The sequence below is a fragment of the Fistularia commersonii genome, chromosome 16 (assembly GCF_037954325.1).
Source record: "Fistularia commersonii isolate RoL2024-O1a breed Wild chromosome 16, RoL_Fcom_v1.0, whole genome shotgun sequence".
Taxonomy (NCBI): Eukaryota; Metazoa; Chordata; class Actinopteri; order Syngnathiformes; family Fistulariidae; genus Fistularia; species Fistularia commersonii.
In genome coordinates, this window is record NC_141299.1 from 7030692 (window position 1) to 7052321 (window position 21630).

Consider the following 21630-nt stretch of genomic DNA (forward strand, 5'->3'; position numbering starts at 1 on the left):
TTGTTTCAAAAAAATGTTTTTTATTGTACCTCCAAGAATGTTTTGTAATTATTTTATAGTGTTGATGGGGGATTATTCAATATGCTAGTTATGGCTTTTGTAGAACTCTTTGAACTAATGCATCTAGGATCATCAAAGTAGCTGTTTGATTTTATAGTATATTTTTTTGTGGGGTTCTTCATCAATGCAAAATTTAAGCATGTACTGTGAATTAAATTTTTAATAATGACAAAACTGTTGCTGGAATTTCATTGCCATGGTAATATTGAGGGAGGGGAGGATGGAGCCAGAGATCAACAGGCGGATTGGTGCGGCATCTGCAGTGATGTGGACTCTGTGCCGGTCTGTCGTGGTGAAGAAGGAGCTGAGCCAAAAGGCAAAGCTCTCAATTTATCGGTCGATCTACGTTCCAACCCTCACCTATGGTCACGAACTGTGGGTAGTGACCTAAAGAACTAGATCGCGGATACAAGCGGCCGAAAGAAATGCGTTTCCTCCGCAAGGTGGCTGGGCCCGCCCTTGGAGATTGGGTGAGAAGTTTGGTCAGTGCTCGGAGTAGAGCCGCTGCTCGTCCTCATAGAGAGGAGCAAGATGAGGTGGCTCGGCCATCCGGTCAGGATGCCTCCTGGACGCCTCCCAGGGGAGATATTCCGGGCATGTCCATCTGGGAGGAGACCATGGGGAAGACCCAGGACACGCTGGAGAGACTATGTCTCCTGGCTGGGCTGGGAACGCCTCGGGGTCTCCCTCAAGGAGCTGGACCATGTAGCGGGGGAGAGGGAGGTCTGGGCCTCGCTGCTCCGGCTGCTGCCCCTCGCGACCCGACTCCGGTTAGGCGGAGAAGATGGATGGATGGTAGTATTGTCTCTCTTAGCTGTCTTTATTATCTCAGCTAGTTGGTTGTTTATTTGCAAAAAAATTGCAATTACATGATAGCTCATTTTTCAAGCTCTCTAATTAAAAAAAAAAAATTGACGCATGCTAAATTCATGCATTTTCATGTTGCTCTTTGTTGAAATAAAGATTTAAGACAATAAGTCACACCTAAATGACTGTTAAAGAGGAGGATTAAGTAAATCCAAGAGAATTGGCATCATGATGTTTAAAAGACCATTGTACTTGGAAGAGCTCCAACTACCAGAAAGACATTTCACTTGTCTAAACATATATTTGCTGAGACTGCTGAGTCTCTTCACCTCCATGGGCTCCATCTCCACTCACCTCTGATGAAGTTCTGCTCAACCAGGCTGTGAATACTTGCCAGGTGACCACTGTGTTCCCTGCAGTCTTTCTCAGCATCCTCCCAGGTGTGTCTGCGACTGAAATACCTGTAACAGTGGCCATGGAACTTCCTCCACGTGTGCTCACAGCCTTCAGTGTCTGCAGGTGTACAAGGGGTATAGAAAAGGGAAAGGAAAAGAAGGAAAAAATTGAAGGGAACAGTGATAAATCAGTAGAAGAGGGTACGGCAGGACCCACAGCAAAAAAAAAAAAAAAAAAAAATCTGATGGAATAATAGAAGTACCTGGAAAAAGAGTGGGAGGATTAAGAACACAGATGTGTGCATTCCATTTTCTGTACTAATGCTAAACAACTGCGCACAGTCCAGAAGATCTGTAAAAATCCTGTTTCCCTCTCATTCTTTATTCACTACCATCTTGCCTTAAATCTGTGTTTGCTGACCTTCTGGCTTCTCAGCAGAAACAAGGTGTGAACACAATGCTGACATTTTATTAGCTTTTAAACTTGATGTGTTGAACTTGATAGCCAAGTGTTTACACCCCCAGCAGTTACAAAGGAGCATTATTTATTCATCTAGTGTTCTGTTTTTACACCTGGTGAATCTCTCTCCGATATTCTTTCTCCCCCAGCTCTTGATCTTAACTGTAGCAACAATGTGACATTTCGGCAGCTGAATGCCTCACTGTAATCCCCTGCTCATCATTAACTGCTTGTATTTTGTTGCTGAGCAGGTCATGAGGATGATGCTGTTTTTTTTTTTTTCCTTACCACTAACGCTGATTCTGTAAAGACGAGGAAAGCCGGGGAGCTGAGCATACACATTGCTATTTGATACGCTGTCATCGGAAAAAAAAAAAATGATTACAGTTGCTTCAAGAGCTCTCTAGGACACTCCTCTGTGACCATCCCTCCATCGCTCTCCCTGTCTTCTGTCGTTTGGCTCGGGGCTTTTATCCACAGCAGACGCAAGCCAGCAGTAAGACAGCTTAGTCCAGTGAAAGGGCGTTTTAATCTATTCAAATGACAACAATCCTCAGAAATTGCTTCCAGTGTGCAGTGCTCGCCTGGTAATTAAGCCCTGTCACAGTGCTGTCAGCGCAATGACTCCCCCTCTCTGCCTTCATTTTTCTCATCTGCCCCCCTCATCTCTCTGGGGGTTAGCCATGTGACTGTGAGCTCCACATTTCAAGTGTTATGAATGCTCATGCGTCTCTAGATGTCTCTCAGTTCTGCACAAGATTGCCTACTTGCGCTAGATGTAGGCGTGCAAATGTGTGCATTTCCTCGTGTGTGTGAATGCACGCGTAGTTATACACAGTTTGGACTGAATCTGCCAGCCGAGCAACCTCCAGTTTCCTGTCATACTTGGCCCAGCCCTGTATCCCCTCCCCCCTGTAGTGACGGGATCAAGGAAAAGGCCTCAGCTTTTTCTTCAACAAATCTGAAGCGACACCAGTAAATTGGCCAGTGCAAATTGGGTCGTATGGGGCCCTGTTTAGTATGCAGAGAGTTGCAGTTTTGGGTGGAAAAAGAGAGAATAGTAGAGAAGAGGGAGTGTGTTATGAAATCCTCTTTTTGCTGTAATATAAAGCAAGTGTGTATGAACTTCCATACTGAATAAGGAGAATAAATGCTTTCCATTCTTTTAAGCTCTCAACTAATTCATTCACGGTGTTTCATGGGCCAGGGTGCTGGTGCTGCGAAGTGTGGTCATCGCTTTAATAAAAATCCAAGTCAGTGGGTCAGAATGAGATTTTCTACTCAGGTGAAGGAAAATATCATCTCAACAGAATGCTTTGGAAAATCCCAGTCGACGTCCGCTTGGTCGAAACCAGCACATGCAAGCAGCACCTACATTAATCTGTTAACTGAACATTAACCGAAGTTAAACGTACCTACAGTAAAACAGGACTTTGTACAACTTTGCAAGAGATAATTTATTTCAGGGGGATTTTGCTGTAAAAAAGGTAGACGGTTTATAATGATAGCTATATTTTCAGTATCATGCTGTGATCTATTGGCTTCCTCAGAGTCAGCTGACAACATGACGCCCCCTTTTAGTGTGAAACTGTCAGACACAGTGACACTGAGTAATGATGCTAAGCCTGACAGTGTCCAGCATACAATGGTGTATTTGAAAATACAGATATGTACTTAGAATGTAATTTCTTTGACATGCATGTTTCAGTAAATATAAAGCTATATCATGTCAGGCAAACACACATCCTTTCATGAAATCACACACATTTCAGATGGCAAGGGACTGGCATGAGAGGTTGAATAGAGAAATATTTGAATCAATCAGGGAAATTTATGGAGTCAAATGCTTGTTCAGTTTTATCATTCTTTCATGCTCCAGCAATATGTGACACTGCTTGAAATTCATCATCCACCCACCAGCCTGTTTGACATGTAGTCACTCTGTCTGGTTTGTCTTACATGAAGGAGACGCTAATTCCAGTGTCACAGTTGCAGCCCAGAATCAAACCTGATGTAAAGGGTTTCGTCTCTTTGACTACAGCCTGCCCAGATATTTGATTTTTTTTAAAACATCTGTAAGACTTGGTTGTGTAAAGAATTTCTGATGGATGCAGTCAAGTTAATCTGCTTCGGTGAAAGACACACCTTTGGCTTATTGACATTATGATTCCAGAATATAGGTGGTTGGTGTACACTGAAAACATGCTCTATTAATTAATCTCGCTGTGAAAATATTGAGATGATATATAACTTACATCAAAACGTGACAGTTACAACACATGGTCAGAGGTCTCTTAAAGCGCCCATGCACATGACACAAATCACCCAATGGCTCTGCATTTGATTCACTTAAGCAGATCATTCTTTATTCAAAAAGACATAAAAAAAAAACAAAAAAAGGCATATGACTAAATGAATGAATTAAGAATAAAAACTGTGATGTGAAAAGGAGATCCTGCAGAGATTTTACTATCACTTTAAATTGTAGGCAAGAGATATAGATATATGACTTTCCTCACTCCAAGTCGTCAAATTCTCCAAACCAGCGTGTTCGCCGAGTCCGGTCCTTTCACACAGTAAATGCAAATGTGCAGAATTATCTCAGTACTTGGGCAGCTAAAATTAATCTAAGGCTAACTGGAGATCAATTATAATGACTTCAAAATTTGTATAACGACATAAAACCCAATTGGCCATTTTAACATTTCCAGCCTCTTCTGGATAACTGAGTGGCTTAATACTCGATTTCTTAAATGACAGTAAGATGAGCCAGAGTTTAACTTCCCGGCAGGACTTGAGTGAGCCTGTTCTCTCCATTTCAGAGTTGCTCCCTGGGCATTCTTTAATCCACTGTATGATGATTTATTACTGTACTTATATGGGTGTTGATAGATGTTTACATACATCATCGTTCAAGAATAATTTGTGAGATCCAACTTTGTATTTGTATATTTTGACAAGAACCAATGCAGCCCAAATCCAATGTGAGTCCAGTTTTTGAATACTTTGTATAAACAGATGAAGTATCGCACGGCGGGTAAAAAAGACATGGAAATATCCTGAAACATAAAGCGGCCTAACAGAAGGCTGCTATGTTTGAAGGAGCACTATTTTTTTAACTCTCAACAGAAGAAACAACTGCTGTTATTCCTGATCATTAGAGGCCAAAGTCAGTACCTGCTGCTATCCTTTACTCTGTCGACTGTGACATGGCCTTTCACTTAAATTTGAAATCTCTCTGCTTAGTGTTTACCCGCATGGAGGCTGCAACACTGTATGAGCGTTAGGACACGGCCCAGATTGGCTCATGAAGGCTGGAAATGGGTTGTTATCTACAGGAACAGGAGAGTCGGAATGGGATAAATTAAACATACACACCTTCAGTGAATGATACACACTCTGCTGCAAAGGTGGCAGACAGCCCAGCCTGCGTGGATAAAGCTAATCTGAGTCCCATAAAAGCCTCGACCAGGGTCCCTAAAGCGGCGAATAACACATGATGCAGATGTGGTGCAGGTGCAGATTTATGTAAATCTCCACCTGAGATTTACCCGAAGCTTTGACAGAAAAGAACATTGAGTTTGAGTCAGAGGACAGAACAGCTAGAATGGGGTAAAGAGGAGTGAGGGAGATGGAGAAATGGAAAAAAAAAAAAATGAAAGATCAAAAATAAACAGGGATGTTTTCTGCCCTTCAGATCTTCAGCTGAGTCTCAGCTGATTTCTTCTCCCACTCTCTGACAGTGAGGCTCAAAGCTCAACTTCACATCAACCTCTTCAAAAATTTAGACATTATTAAAGTTGTCTTCTTTTTCGTCCTTTTAGCTTTGTCAGGCAGGGAGAGGTAGGGTGCACTTCAACGGTTAATATTCCCCAAGAATTTAGTCAATGGCAGTTAGGAAAGAAAATGCCTTTCACTTGCCGCTGAATAATCGACTTGTTTATACGCATCACTCAGCTATATTTTTACTGCCTTGCTCCTTTTAGCTCCTTAATAATAAAACAGTGTGCGTGCGTGTACGTGCCGTTGGGATTCTTCATGGTGTCTCTTTTTGTGGGAAGACATCTCAACTTGCCTCTTACAAGAGGGTAGATGACAGCCGTCCGGCAGGATAGAGGCAGGAAGAAACTTGGTTGGTGATAAAAAGAAAAGCCGAAATAAGGGTGAATCCACCAATGGCCCGAGACAAAAGGTCAGAATATGCGAATAGCTGTTTAATTATTAATGGTTATTATGAGTGCAGTGTTGATTAATGGAACATCATAATACTGTGATTCTGACAATTAGAAGCAGCGAATGTCAAAGTAAAACAGCTTCAGGGAGATTCATGAATATCTGATGCCAGCCTGAATTGGCCTAATTAGCCCCTTGCTATATTTTCTCCATTGATACTGATGAAGGTGAAAGTGAGGGCTCCAAAGGCCTTCACTGCCAAAAAAACACTTTCCTGCTTTGAAAAAATTTGGTCTCTCAATTAGTTGTCCATATCCCAATAATGCGCAAAGTGCATGACTTATCCAAACATTAGTTGTCAATATTACATTCATAGAAGGCATTTGATATAAAATGATATAGACTGCCAACATGAATCTGTGATGACAACAAATAATAATATTAAATATATAGCTCCTCATGGCGGCACGGTGGCGCAGCGGTTAGCGTTTCCGTCGCACAACTCTCGCCCAATGACAGCTGGGATAGGCTCCAGCATCCCCACGACCCTGAGTGCAGGATAAGCAGTAAATAATGGAAGGATGGATGATCCTGCTGTCCAATGCCATGTCGTGCCTACCAGACTGGATTTGTTGAAATACCAATGAAATAATGTGGCGTCCTGGACGACCTATAAGATATCATTGGCTGAGGGTTTAGGTAGGTGAATGAGGCATGGGATGTGGGATATAGACCAAGAGACTGTTGTAATTATGTGATAAAGGGTTTGCAATGTGTGGGGGGGGGTTGTTCATTTGTGTCTGTCTCATGTTGTAGTTGCGTTGTCAAATGTTAGTTCGTTTCAAAGGCGTGAGTGAAGCAGTTGGCCAATCGAACGTGTTTTAGCTGTTGTGTGTGTTCGGCGTTCCAAAATAAAAAAGGCTGACCGAGCAGTACATCCGCCTGGTCATAAAGAGGAAAATCCCCAGCTTGCTCCAACCAGGGGCCCAGCTCACTTTACTGAAGCTTACGTTCTTATTCTTACACACATTACTCAGGATCGAGATGTGGTATATTGCCTGATAGAAAAGAACATTAGGTAGCTAGTATGGGTGGCAGGATAATCCAGATCAGAAGGCGTAAATTCATGTTGGATTTAATGGGCTTAATTAGTCTTCTAAAACATCTCAATTAATTGTACTTGCCCCGACTATACTTTATATTCTTTCTTCTTTGTGGGCCTCCTTTACATTTTGTAAGAGATAATGGCGCTCGCGAAAAGAGCATTGTCTAAGCGAACACCTGCCCTGGGATAAATTATCTCCTTGTTTCCTCCCATGTTGTGTTTAGAGAATTGGCAAACAAAGAACACAATCGGATACTGAGTGAGGACTATACTTTGACGTTATTCCATCTGAATAGCCTTTGCAAGGCTTCGGAAAAATTTCAAGGACACGTTGCTGAATGCGTTTTTCTACTGGTGAATGTGCTGCACAATACGTACATTTGTGTGTGTCTCTCAGCGCCATTGGAAGAGCAATGGATAGGTATTCCTTTTTTCAGAGACTGATGAGGCAAAGCAATAGGCTTGAGCTGCCTCTCTTTTTCATATCGGCGCACGTCCCCACAGTCATTAGAACACACAAATCTCAATTTAAATTCCCCTTAAATGGGACAACAATCACCAGGGGACAGCTTGTGATTAAGAAATAAGCCCCCTTTCACCCCCCACCCCACCACACACCTAAATTTTCCCGATGTACATGCATTCAGGATTACCGGCCTCACTAATTTATCAAATTGAGGGGTGATGCTTCCCATTCCAAAGCAAAAATGTAATTGCAGACTTTAACACACAGGGCTGTTGGAATTATCTTTCATCATAATGTGACAGCAAATGATGCAACCAAACTGAATTTAGTTCTTACTATACTGTAAATTGTATATGACTTGATTCTCCATCCAAACCTGCTTTTCAACCTTATACTTCTGTAAAACAGTTGTAGAGACCAAATATAAATTAAAAATTTGATCTGAGTTACTGGACGTTTACTTAATTGTGGAGAAGGGAATTACTGAGTACCCTAATTGAATGAATTATGTTGTTGGTTTCTAAAATCAGTGTCTTTTGTGTTCTGTTATGTCATATTGTGCCTTTTTGGCATTTCTGTGCCGTGGGTGGCTGCTGCGCCACTAAGCACGCTTATGATAGGTTATCTCAGGGGGACTGCTTGCTGAGACACTCTGGTGTCCATTATGTCATCAGAACTTGGAGTTTGATCAAACACATAGTCGGCATGAATTTCAAGGGATAACAAACAATGATGTGAATCTCTGAATACTGGCCATGATGGATCATCAACAGTAAGCTTCCCTTTACTCAGCAGCAACCTTTTATGGTCTAGGGCAGATAGGAGCAATGATGTTTGATAAAATGAGATCTTATTTTCTTAAGTCTATTAAGTAACCAGATAAGCATCATAGCGTGGTTGAAAATGCTGAGAGACAAAGTGAGACTGCATTCTTTCCAGTAATTCAGAAAAAAAAAACAAGAAAACAAATGAAGGGTTGCATCCCAACTCATGGCCTATTACAAGGATGGATGGAGGATGTGATGTAAGGGAGCAACAGCATAATGGTCTGTGACATGACCGGTGCAAAGTCACAGTCAATCAGTAAAGAGAATATTCAAGACTAGAGTATGACGGTAATTGTAAAGTCATTCATGGCATGGTATTTCTATTATCCATCCATCCATTGTCTGCCGCTGGGGCCTATCCCAGCTGCCATTGGGCAAGAGGCAGGGTACACCCTAGGGTACACGCAGGGCCACATATACAACCATTCATGCTCTTATTTGCACATTTTGGGAGGAAACCCACGCAGACATGGGAATAAGCTAAATTCAGCCTTATCAGTTTTTGCTTTCACCTAGACACCTGTCTCTGCTATTCTACTACATTTAAGATCATTTGTCCCTATTTTGAAGTGACAAATGCATTCAAATCCAACCCCAAACAACAACAAGTGATATTCAATGACTAATAAATTATATCATTTTTCATGTTAAACAAACACCATGAAATTATGGTAAGGATGAGTACATGCCAAATAATGCATATGCATGACGATAAAATATGAGCGTAAAGGAGAAAGGAATAACAAGCATGCAATGACAGAAGGATTGCATCTGGTGCTTTCTGAAGCACTTCCCACTGCTGTTAGTCAGCTCCGTCTGCTCTCCTCCTCATTAGTCTCTGTGTAGGCTCCACTACATCATTTTCCATCTGCAGTGCTGGTGTTGCTGTTGGTGTTGACACACTCCAAGTTCTTATATCTGTCTGACCCAGATTCACCCAAAGTCCTGGTCGGTGGAGAAGTTGTGCTCCACTTTGCTCTGGGTTCCCTGTAATGTCTGCTTTTTGTTTGCTTTTAAGATTGAACTTGCTATGATGAATTCATCTTTATTGTGTGGGAATGTTTGTGCTCTCGCACGTATGTTTATTAAACTGAGAAATTTTCAGCTGTGTCTCATGTTAGTTGAATCAGTATGCCATCCAGCCCAGAGCAATTCTAACTGTATCAAATTTGTTTCAGTAGATAGCTGTGGTGTATAATGGTCACGCTGCAAACCTCACCAACACTCACTGAGGCAAACTCATTAGCATGCTCGCCTCCAGCTCTGGTATCCAGTCATTCTTGTCTGGAACAGCTGTGCCACCTACTGAGGATGAGGGACTTTGCCACAAAAATAAACAACACCCAAAAAAACATGAATACATATAAAAAAAAAAAATGCATGATCTAACAAAAGGGGGGGGCAAGGTAAACTGCAGGTACGGGTTTGAGGGAAAATACATAACACTGGAAAGATAAGGAGCTGGTCCTTTCATTTGGTTTTGACAGGGAATGCATTTATTTTCTACAATCCTCTAGAGCCAGCCTTTGTTTGATTTTCAGCATATATATTTTCTGCTCTCAAATGAGAGAGACTTAATGAATTTTGGGATGGATTTGATTGTGTTTTATAGGTTTTTTTGTTATATAGCTGTAGAATAATATGAAAAGATAGTAAAGAAAAGACTCCCAAAGACATTTTGGGCTTTCATTGTGTGGATTAGTAACATTATATCTGTGTGAAACCAAAGTCGAAAACAAATCTTGTCAAAATTTTTGGCATATTATGAATTTTGAGTGTAGTATTTTTAGTTTACGTGTTAAATTTGGATGACAGACACACCAGGTAAAATTTTACATGCATAGTTGACTATGACTGCTTAGTCTAGGGGTTAATGAGTTACCTCTTTTCTGGCTCTGCATGTAAATGTGTAAGTGCATGTGCAAAAGCCTGTCTAATTGAGATGCTCTTGTTATGTCATGTTGTGTCATAGAATTTCCAAGTTGACAGTGTGTGAAAAATGTGAAAGTCGTTTTTAACAGTCTAACACCTGCACACTCATTGCCAGTAGAGGTGAATAAATGACAGTGGATGAGAGGAAAAATGGCAGGAGAAAGCGGAGGAAAAAGTAACTGGCTTATCCGTCCCTTTTTCTGTTCAGGGGAGCTAGGAAAAAATTTGCTTTATTTTCCCCTCTGATTAGAGAGCAGTTGCTCACAGGGATTCCACAATCAGCAACAATGAGTGATGAGCTTGATTCACCTGATCACAACAACACTTTTCTCTCTGACAACTATACCTTCAACTGAATACATTTGGGAAAAATGGTACAATGAAGATGATTACTGCAACAAATACTGAGACTTTGAGGACAACAGATAAATTATCTTTTTATGTTAGAAAATGAGTCATGCAAAGATGACAAATAACTAAAATGCCTTGCACAGAAAATTTAGAATTTATATGATAATTATAATTTGCAGTTGTATTCCAGGATGTTCACCATGGGACTTCAGCCCTGTCAACTTACTATTATTGACTCTCTGATAGGATCACCATGGTAACAGGCCAGAGGGAGCCAGGAGCACGCACACACACACACACACACACACACACACACACACACACACACAACACTTTACTGAGACAAAGACGGACTAGATGACATTTAAGTGGACAGAACCCTTGGCTGAACAAGTGTTTGTTTTCACTGCTCATGCAGCATTTCATACCTCCCTCTGGATATTAAATAGAGATTGAGCTGAAATGCAGAAAGATGCCTACTGCGAGTAGTACTTTTGATAGCAGAATCACATATTTGTGTGAGCATAGAGCACTGAGGGATGAAAGTGACAGGAAAACAGAGACTTCAGATTTACACAATCAGACCTGCTGTTCCCAATCAGCCGTGAAGGCAGGAACACAGCAGGGGAGGAAACATGCACAGTTCTAATACTAATCTAATATGTTCTTTTCCTAAATTACAATTTTCAACTGACTCATACGTTAAAGAAAGTTATCACCAACCATTCCCAAATAAACATTAAGGATGAGGTTAACAAAGGAAACAGCTAAGCATACAAATTTAGATTCATTTAGTCACCCTGGACCATCCAAATTCAGTCGCATCGCCCTAAAGAGACATACAGTACAAATACCATTCACTTCCCCCTTTACATCAATGGGCTATTCTAGTTCCTAAAGTAATCTATTGAATGTTATACACTATTTGAGGGTTTGGGAGAGACTGGAGAAAACCCATACAGACACAAGCGGAATATATTAAATCCACAAAGGAAGTGATTTGTCAGAACCATACCAGGGACCTTCTTGCCATGATGTGGGAGTGCTGACAACTGCGTCACACTACCCAATTCTTTAATGAAAAATAAAAAAAAGTACAATTGATACAAATGAATTTGACCTCCAAATGAGCAAGTAGATGATGTCTCCAATCTGCTAAACTTTTGAGATGATAAAAAGTCAGGTTTTTTATTTGCAGATTTATAAAATTGAACAGGAGTGTTTTTAATCTCAGCACAAGCAAGAAGGAGAAAAATAATAACTTCTTGGTCTGTCTGATTTTTTTGTATCCCTTGAATGGATGGCAGTGGTCAGGGAAACTGACTGTTGTAACAATGCAGAGTGGATAAGCAAAACTGCTGGAATAAAAAAAAAAGCAAAGAGTGTGGAAAAAATGGAACAATGCAAGTGGAAGGACTGTGACTCATGAAGAAATGTGGAACAAACCCTGCCAAGTGAAATCCAAACCTCCAATACTCGACAACTTAAAGGCCCACAATACTCACTGTGGCCAAGGAACTGACAAAATAAAGCAGAGATCAGTTTTTGATGATCACTTCAACTGACCAAGCTGACACAAACAATACAAACTGGCAAAATACTGACAAATTTGAGTGATAGGTCTTTCTTTTTTGGGATAGATATATTGAGGGATAATAAACACTTTCTAGCAGTTGCATTATAGCTGCTGTGTATCGGACACATTTTAGGGGGGAGAAGAACCTAATGACAAATCTGAAACTGCAACATCATTGGCTATGAGCCCAGAGTCCGCAGAAATGGTCTGAAGATGTTAACACAACCAAATCTAAGTGAGTGAAAATGATGAGATGAGATGAGAACAACTTTATTAATCCCGAAGGAAATTGTTGTGCCAGAGTTTCAAGTAAAACAGCAGTTATCTAGATTTGGTTGTTGAACAACGAGGCAGGAGGATACTCACCTATGTTTAAATAAAAAAAAGATAGTCAGTGTGATTACCATGTTAAGAATATATTCACTTTTTACAATATATAGTTTCCATTAATTCTGTTTTTAAAAGGCAGTATGCACTGCAAAGCAGTAAAGATAATTTGAGATATCATAATGTTAGGCACGGTGGCTCAGTGTTTAGTGCTTCAGCCTCACAGGATGAAGGACCCTGGTTTGATTCCGACTAGGGGACCTTTCTGTGCGGAGTTTGCATGTTCTCCCCGTGTCTGTGCGGTTTTCCTCCGGGTACTCTGGTTTCCTTACACATTCCAAAAACACGCAGCAGGTTAACTGGAAAAAATGTTTAAATTTGCTCTGACTGAGTGAGTGAGTGAATGCTGTCTATCTTTGTATGTGGCCCTGCGATTGACTGGCGACTGATCCAGGGTGTACATTGCCTCTCGTTCAATGACAGCTGGGATACGCTCCAGCATCCCCTGCGACCCCGAGTGCAGGACAAGCGGATGAAGAAGATTTTGTTAGGTGTTCAGGCCGCTTTTGTGGTTAAGATCCAAGATGGCTAAAGAAAAAAACAAAAGAAAACAGTCTTTTGTTTTGATATTATCTAAATACAATGCAAAATTTTTCAGTTTCATATATTCTAAAGGAACATCTTATGGATTTTGTCTTCTCTTTGTCAGAGCTTTACGGCGTCGAATAATATATTTGTAGAATTTAACATTTGAATGTTGATTTCACGTTCACTGATGTCAGTGTCATTTCTTTAGCTCACTGAAAGTTTGACAGGAAGAGGTTAGCTGTTATACAGAATTGTTATACAGAATACAGAATAAAATGAGCTTGAGGCCAGTCCAGTTAGACTATTAATTATCACACAAGTATGTGGTTGTATTTATCAAATGTAGAACTCAGAGAAAGTCTTATATCCTTGCAATGTAATGGTAATCATATTATTAATGGTAATGCAAATGTCCAAACGCAATGCATTGTTCACTGACAAATGATTTATTATAATGTTCTTATTTCCCCTATTATTGAAGGAATTTTACATGTCCTCTTGGCCTTTGCCTGAGCTGTGTTTTGGTTGCTGCCCCTCTCAGGAGGTTTCTTCTCTTCTCCACCTGCATTCGGTGCATCTAAAGGTAATCAGCATATAGAGTGAGGGGAGAAAGGGGGAGGAGGAGCAGACAACTGCTCTGGCTCAGACACTGCACACTCAGCGGAACTATCATTAAGGAGGTCTCCGTTTGTTTTGTCCCGGACTTTCTTTGTGTTTTGTAATTTGCATTGTTTATTGATTTAGCATGTTGGGGTTTATTACTTAAGTTCATTTTCGCTTGTAAATCACAAGTACCAGTTGTTTTTCTTTTTTAGTTCTTATTGTGCTTCGGTTCAGTGGGTTAGGGGGAATGCGGACCACAGTCTCTCCTACCATCTTTCATTTTGCTTGGAATCAAAATGCGTTGCTTTACCATGATGCTCATTTTAGCAACTATTTCATTCATGAAAAAACAAAATTCATGATCTGTTTTTTTATTACTGTGGTGAATGTTTCTAAATATCTTAACAACAATCTGTCTCTGAAAAATGTAGTTCTGTTACTTTAAATCTTGAAATTTAAAGAAAAAAATATTTAGGATTTACAGTTTGCGGACTTTCATATTTTGTTGCTTCTCAACTCCATAGACATTTAACCGCTATACTGACAACAATATCAGTTCAAGAAAGAATAATGTGAATATATTTGCCATTTCTTTACGACACAAAATTACGAGTGCATATGGATATGCATTCAGCATGAAAATCCACCAACAGCTTTTAATCACTGAAACCTCCGTCCCACAAACAAGACAAAAAAAAAGTAATGAAACAGAAAAGGTTGGTAAGGTAAGTAATTACCAGCAATCTTAATATATTGAATAAAACAGTAATTTGCATTCATCAGTGTTTGCATTGACATATTGGCCATATTTTCACGTCTAAAGCAGTTTGTCAACACCCTTCTTTATGCCGGACACCTCTCAAGGGAATTCCCATAATAAGAGCAGAGCAGCTGGACGCAGGTGTTCTGTGTAAACCGAATACATTATTCCATGGGGCTTTTCTCTCGGCCTCCTCCTTTGCTTCTTTGTCTACAACCCCTTCATCCCTTTTCGCTCATCCCCATTTACACATTCTCATTAAGTTATGTTACACAGTTCCTCTTCTCTCCTCCTCTGTCTCCACATCCTGTTCTCCACCAAACCACCGTCTTATTCTCACTATCCTCCGCTCCTCTTTTTTATTCCTATTCTTCTGGTCTTACCTAGCTCCCGCTCCTTTGCTCCAGTTACTTTCCTCTCGCCATCTCCACATAAAACTCTCAACCATTTCTGCAGCAATCAATAAACCCTGGCAACTTTGTGAGGCACAGAGAACAATGCGTTACCTTTCTCACATGTAGCTCCGCTGTAGCTTGGAAGACAAAGACAAACAAAAGAGTTGATCTCATCGATGCATGTTCCTCCATTCTGGCATGGATTGGACTGGCAGTCATCAATGTCTGGAATGGGACAGAAAGGGATGGAGGGCGGCAGAAAGACAAAGAGAGAGAGAGAGAGAGAGACAGATAGAGATGACCAATAAGTAAGTAAGCCAACCAATAAGTTAAACACCCAAACATACTCAAACAGCGCACTCAGGGCTCTGCCCAAACAGTTGTTTTAAACAACCTTCTGCCGCTACTTGATTCTGAAGAAACTGCTGATAGACCCAAAGTCTGAACAAGAAATGACTGAATACGCTATAATTGAAATCAAGTGGTGGAACTTCATCAGTTAGTGAGCTTGTGATGCTGTGAAGTGCATGATTCTAATTGCAATGTGTTTGCAGGACTTGCCTGAGGTGTGAAGTTAAATCCAAATAATCCAGTGTATAGAATGAACTGAGTAGGGTGAGAGAGAAGAGAAGAGAAGAGAAGAGAAGAGAAGAGAAGAGAAGAGAAGAGAAGAGAAGAGAAGAGAAGAGAAGAGAAGAGAAGAGAAGAGAAGAGAAGAGAAGAGAAGAGGGAAATCACCCTCTCAAATTATTAGATCCCTTATTCGATACAGAAATTGGGAACTAAATATGTTACAATTTTGAAATGCAAAGTATTAAAGGAAAAGATAGCTTTATAAGTACAGATTTTTTATGAGCATGTACAGGTGAAAGGCCTCCGTCTCTTTAAAAATGGTAACTGTGTTACTCTGGCTGATCTGGGCCGCAGGGCAAAATCATTAAAACGGCAGCATCCCAAAATCCTCCACCATCACAACAACTGAGCAAATCCCTGGGGCCTTGGCAAGAGGTCGTACAGTAGGGAGGGGAATTTAGAGAGGGAAAGCAAGAGAAAGTCCAAAGGGTAGAAGAAGATGTGGAGTTAGAGAGCTGATACAAGGCTATGCAATAAAACAGGAAGAAGGGGAGGTGATGAAAACAAGGATGAAGGGATAACAATTTGCAGAGTGACATGATGTTGTAAAACTAGGAAAGGTTCAGTGCCGTATTTGAATACTGCAGCCAATGTTTGGGGCACAACAGTCTGATGAGAAAAAAAAACAACAAAAACCAAAAAAGAAACCAACAGCAATAAGAAAAAAAAGGCATTGCAGCTGCTATGTGAGGCTGACTAAATTGTTGAATTTGATGGCAGGGGTAGAGACAGAGCCAGAGATGCTGGGGGTAGATACTTTTTGTCATGCTTGAGCAATTTACAGTTTGTTCATAAATGTCTGTCAAACTCAACATTTGTTATAGTGTATGCAAGAAAAGAGAAACATATTGAACCGAGTATAGACTGAATACGCGAAACTGAAAACTAAAACTGAACAGATTTTTTGTTTTCGGTTATTGGCTTAGGGTTACGCTACAAACAGCTGCGGACAGACTTCTTTTACTTCAACAAATGTAACTGACTGATATATTGAAATTTTAATTGAGATTATAATCTTGTTTGGAATCATCGATGAGACCCAGCAATCGCAAGACACTCTGAGTAAAGCATGATTCTGCGGGGTTAATCGGTCGATATGGCACGTCCCCGGGGAGTATTTGTTTTTGCTGGCCAGAATGAACAATTGTACAATACCACAGTAAGCACTGATTTACATAGACTTTCTAAGACAATAAGAGCTAATTTTAGGGCTATTTAAACCTTTCAAATAACAAAAAATTAAATTTAAGAACAGTAACTGTGGATGAGAGATAACCCCAAGGCACATCTGATCACACACAGTTTCAACAAAGATAACAAATACAGCTGGACGAAACTGTGTAATCTGACCTAAAAGGAGAATATTAAATATTGATACGTGAAAAGTGCATGATGAATAACCGGGAGTAATAATATCTCCCAGTCTTCAGTGTGAACCAACAGATGAGCAGCTTGTCTGTGCATCACAGCTGTTCAGAAAAACTATAGGGTACAATATGAGCCAGCATCTGGGATCATTAGGATTGCAGCATTGGCTTAAAGAGCCAGCCCTTGCATTTTAGGAGCAGAGGAATGCAAATTAAGAGAAACCTGCTGCATGCCCCAAAAAAATTGATCGGGAATTCAATGAGCAACGCCTTGAAGTATTCAGAATAAATGTAGAAAGGTCATTGTAGACTCCTAGATACTTGTCACTTGATACCATCACTTGAAGAGCAGACATAGTGACAATCCAGTTATAACTTGATCCTTTTTTGCCACTATGATAACACTGTTTCATTTTATTGAGGCAATCTTAGTATCTAAGAAATGTTTATTCAGTGACAAAACTAATTAAATTGGTTAGCAACTTGTATATGTGTGTGGATGGGTGAATGCTCTCTGCTGAAAAGTGCTTTGAAACCGCAAGGCGTGAATAACGCTGCAAAAATTTGGGACCATTCATACGTGCAGTTCTAAGTGAAGCCCTTGTAACGAGCTGCCAATCGATTGATACCATCAGAGACTGCGATACCAATTAGTAAAAAACTACAAGCTCCCAACAAAATTGGCTCAGGGACTGACTGACATCCAAGCACCGTGGCTATATGGAGATATTTTTTAGCAAACAGAAACAGTGTGCAACAGAAACAGGAAATCTACAGGGACATCGAGTCAGATGTTGTATTAAAAGGGCATAAAATGGCTGCGATGTGGATGAACAAATCACAAGGAGGCCAAAAGTGATATATAACTTGATATATATTTCATCATACCCTCAAAATTGGAGGAAGCTTCTCTCTTGAATCTCCTCTGACCGGTATGTGATTTTACCTGTTATTACTTATTTATACTTGACTTACTCTTTGCTGTTGTCTGGCTTTGTTATGATGCAGTTATTGTTGTTGTAGTCTTGGGCCTGGTTTAGTTTGTCATTAATTTCGAGATGTAGGCCACATATTTGATGTCTATTTGGCCCACAGCCTAGCCGACAAGTTTCTGATCTTTTAGAGATCATGACTTCATTACATGCCACATATCAGAATTCAGCCTGGCTGCACTGGGGATTCATGGTTGTGATTCTCTGGCTCGTGTGCATGTCTAGTACCACAGCACTGTTTCAGAAAAAAAACCCAAAAACATGGAATCTTAAAGCAAACAAAATCCCAGGAGGTTTCCATTTGTTAGCTGAGGAAAAAAAAAGCTTTGAGTTGAAAAAAATAAACAATCTTTAGTGTCGGTCTTTAGTGTCCCCCCTCTCCTACACACAAATGGAATGCCAGCTCACAGCAGGCCTGTCCATTCAGTCCACTCTGCCCAAGTGGCTTAATGAGAAAATAGTCCAAGTTAAGCAGTTGGCTGTTTGCGTGCACGGGTATTTGTGTATTTATTTGTGTGTGTGTGTGTGTGTGTGTGTGTGTGTGTGTGTCCATGGATCCCTGGCTAACGCCCCAGTACAACAAAGTGAGGATTGGGCACTAGTATAGTCTCCAGGGAGTCAAGCAAAGCAATGCTCCACTTATCTGTTGGCAGAAAAATACATGGAGGAATGAACAGGTGCCAGCCAGTGTGGAAACTGCAGGGTGCAGCTGACACATGAGACACTACCAACTTTTCTTTGAGCAAGGATTATTAATTTAAATCTGGCAACAGAGGCAGAAAGAGGTGATGAAGGTAACGTTAAGGCGGAAAAGATAAAAATTTAAAATTGATTTTAATGTGAGTCACAACTGTTTGAAAAATACATGGCTTAAAAGAACATGTTTGATTGTCGGGAAAATATGTATCCTACATTTGCTCTCTCAGTATCTGGAGATAAGTGATGACTCTAAGGATGGTGGATGTAGAAACTGTTTGTTAGGTTGTATTTTTAGTCAGAATGTCTGCTGTTTTATTCTCTGTGTGGATAAAATTCTCAGTATGGAGTGTTGAAAATGGTTGGAGGAAAAAAAATGACCGAATGGACAGGCGTTAGGCAAGAACATAAGGGTCAAATATTCCCAATTTTCTTTTTGGGGTTATTCGTCAGTTCTGTGGATTCGATTAAATCACTATTACCTGTGTGCTTTGGGTTCACCAGGCCAGATACATCACCTTTCATATGCCAAGTCAACACCGGTCTTCTTGTCTTACTAGATAAGATCGTAAAATCGCTTTTTCAGCCCCACAGAAGGGAAATTGCAGATGCCAAAAGGATATTTTGTACCTTACCACTGTGAAATTTATGCCCCGAGTTTTACTTCAGTAAATATATTTGTGAATGCAGATGCCAAGTGAAATGTAAACAGTAATTCTCTCTTTTCATAAATGAGACTTGAACTGCACTCAGCAATTTCATGGCTATGAATTCTTGTGGGTCCAACCAGCAGATTAAAAGTCCAATCTGAGAGCAATAAAGACCAGGAGAGAGGAATCGATATTTAAGGCCAGATCTGGTGCATTAAAACTGTTTCATGGCTTACTCTATTATTTGTCAACTACCTGTGTCCGAAATACTGTGTTATTGTTGTGTGAAAAGGAAGAATTGCGGGGATGAAGGCGAGTTCCAACTTTAGTCCTTTAACACCAACACCAAACTAATAATATTAGTGAATCAAAAACATTAAAAAATGACAAACTATACCAATAGACTACTGATGCCAAAATGTTGTCTGGGGTCTAACTTTCTTTATGTAACTAGAGTGAACAACTTGCTGCACTTGAAAGAGACCCAATTTAAATGGTTTTCAAATCTCTGGCTAAGAGGCTGTTTCGCACATCAGGACATCAGGATTTAAGGTGAGTATTAGAGAATCCTGAGAGATTTATGGATTAATTAAAGTCCATATTAGACACGAATGACAAAATAAAGTCCTTGGTCAATAGACTCTTAGCCATTAATATTTTCTTACACTGTTGATGAAGTGTAAATAAAGCAGCATGGGGTTTCATTAGATTGTTTTGAATAATAAAAATATCTAAATAAAATCAAAACATTTGCTGAATGTAACAATGGAGGGATTGTGAGGATTATGAATTCTGCACCTGAGAGGGCACCAGATAAGCTTGGCATATCAGAGATGTTACCTTGGTTTGTCTATTGAGTGGTTTTTAAGAAAATCATAGGAGATATACTGTCCATTAAGTCAGATTAGTCATCCTGCTGTTTAAATCTGATATCTACATAAAATCAGAAAAATATTGTGAGCAAAAGTAAATTAGAGGTTACTGAATAGCAGGATTTAGTTCTGTATAAGTGTATAATCAGAGAAAGCAACAGAATGTACCATTTGTATTAATTCCCACCCCTTAAGTGACTCCTATGCTTCTTTTGGTCATGTATCTCATAGGAAGGCAGTAAGCTGCTTCCATCAACATTTATCCACAAGATAAAATAAAAACAAATACCAACTTAGAAGCTTTTGCTCCCACCTCCCACTTATATGGTATTTGTTTGCTTTGACACAAAATATACTTAATTCAAAATGTGATGTTTGATAGCTGGGGTTTCTTATTTTGGTGTTTCCAGCAGTGCATGAGAACAATGGGGAGAGAGGAAGGATGCCCACTGCCCATTCTAAAAACCAAACCCAATACAAGCATCCACTGACGGGGCCAATATTGCAGCTATTTGCCTGTCATGGTAATGACTGTTAGAAAGAATGCCTACACCCTAAAATTCATAACCGAACCCGCCTCTTCATTTAGAGATATTTAACATTGAGGACTCCATCTCTCACATTACTGCTTTGGGAAAAGCAGTGTGAATGGTCCTGACAAAAGGTGCTAAATTATATAAAACGACAGAGGACAGTGGCGAAGATAAAATGAGAAAAAGGGTGACAAAGAAAGACTTAAATGAGGGAAATGTTGGTGTTTGAAGGGATGGGGAATCAAGTAGATTGAAAGAGTAACACATCTAAAAACCCTAACACTATGATGTCTTTGTATGCTGCAATGCATGAGGCAAAGGTTAAAGACACATGTTGTTTTGTTGAATAAATCACAGCAAATGTCTGGTGGGAATTTGTGCATTTACCATCTCACCAGGATGCTTTGAAAAGTATAGGAAAACCCATTTTTTCTTCTGCTGACATAATGCCAGACCTAGAGATCAAACATAAATGTAATGGATTACACAGAGAACCTTAAAAGCATTAAATGCCACCAGAAATTTTACTTTGTCAGAAACAGTACAGGAGGAGATATGAAGAGAACTTGCATCAAGAAAAAAAACAAAGACCCTCAACATAGAGTATATTTAAGATCCATGACATGCATTTGCCCCTATCCTCTCTCTCTCACTCATGTACTATTCTCCTCCCAACCGGTGACATGTGGTGACAGATCTGGTCAGTCTTTTCTACTAATTGTCTCTGAATCACAGCCAACATTATGCAAAAATAATCTGACATGACATGCTAGAAAATGGAGGCCTTGAAATGGAAATGTTTGTTGCACAAGGGGTTTGCTGAAAGGCTCTTTGTGTTTGTCATCTTTCATTGTAGGAGACTCTGGGTGATTGACTCTTTTTAGCTGGCTGAGGGGCATTGACATTTCAGTGCCCTTCTAAAAAGATGGATACCTTTTTGCAGAATCGCCGCTCTCCCAGTTTACATGCTCATTGGGCCTTGTTGTGTGATGCAATGAGCTGTGATATGAAGATACCATAGGCTGAGGTGAGTGAATGTAGAGAACAGATTCAGAACACAAG

General features: G+C 40.1%; 1 protein-coding gene across 1 annotated transcript in view; it reads right to left on the reverse strand.

The window, feature by feature from the left end:
- ncanb (neurocan b) overlaps positions 1-21630 on the reverse strand; it is a 146500-nt gene that overhangs the window by 17077 nt on the left and 107793 nt on the right. Inside the window, exons 11-12 of the mRNA XM_086161441.1 lie at positions 14937-15050; positions 1222-1380 (exon numbers count right to left, since the gene is read on the reverse strand). Of these exons, the coding sequence (XP_086017567.1) occupies positions 1222-1380; positions 14937-15050 (273 nt within the window). The remainder of the gene's footprint in view (positions 1-1221; positions 1381-14936; positions 15051-21630) is intronic.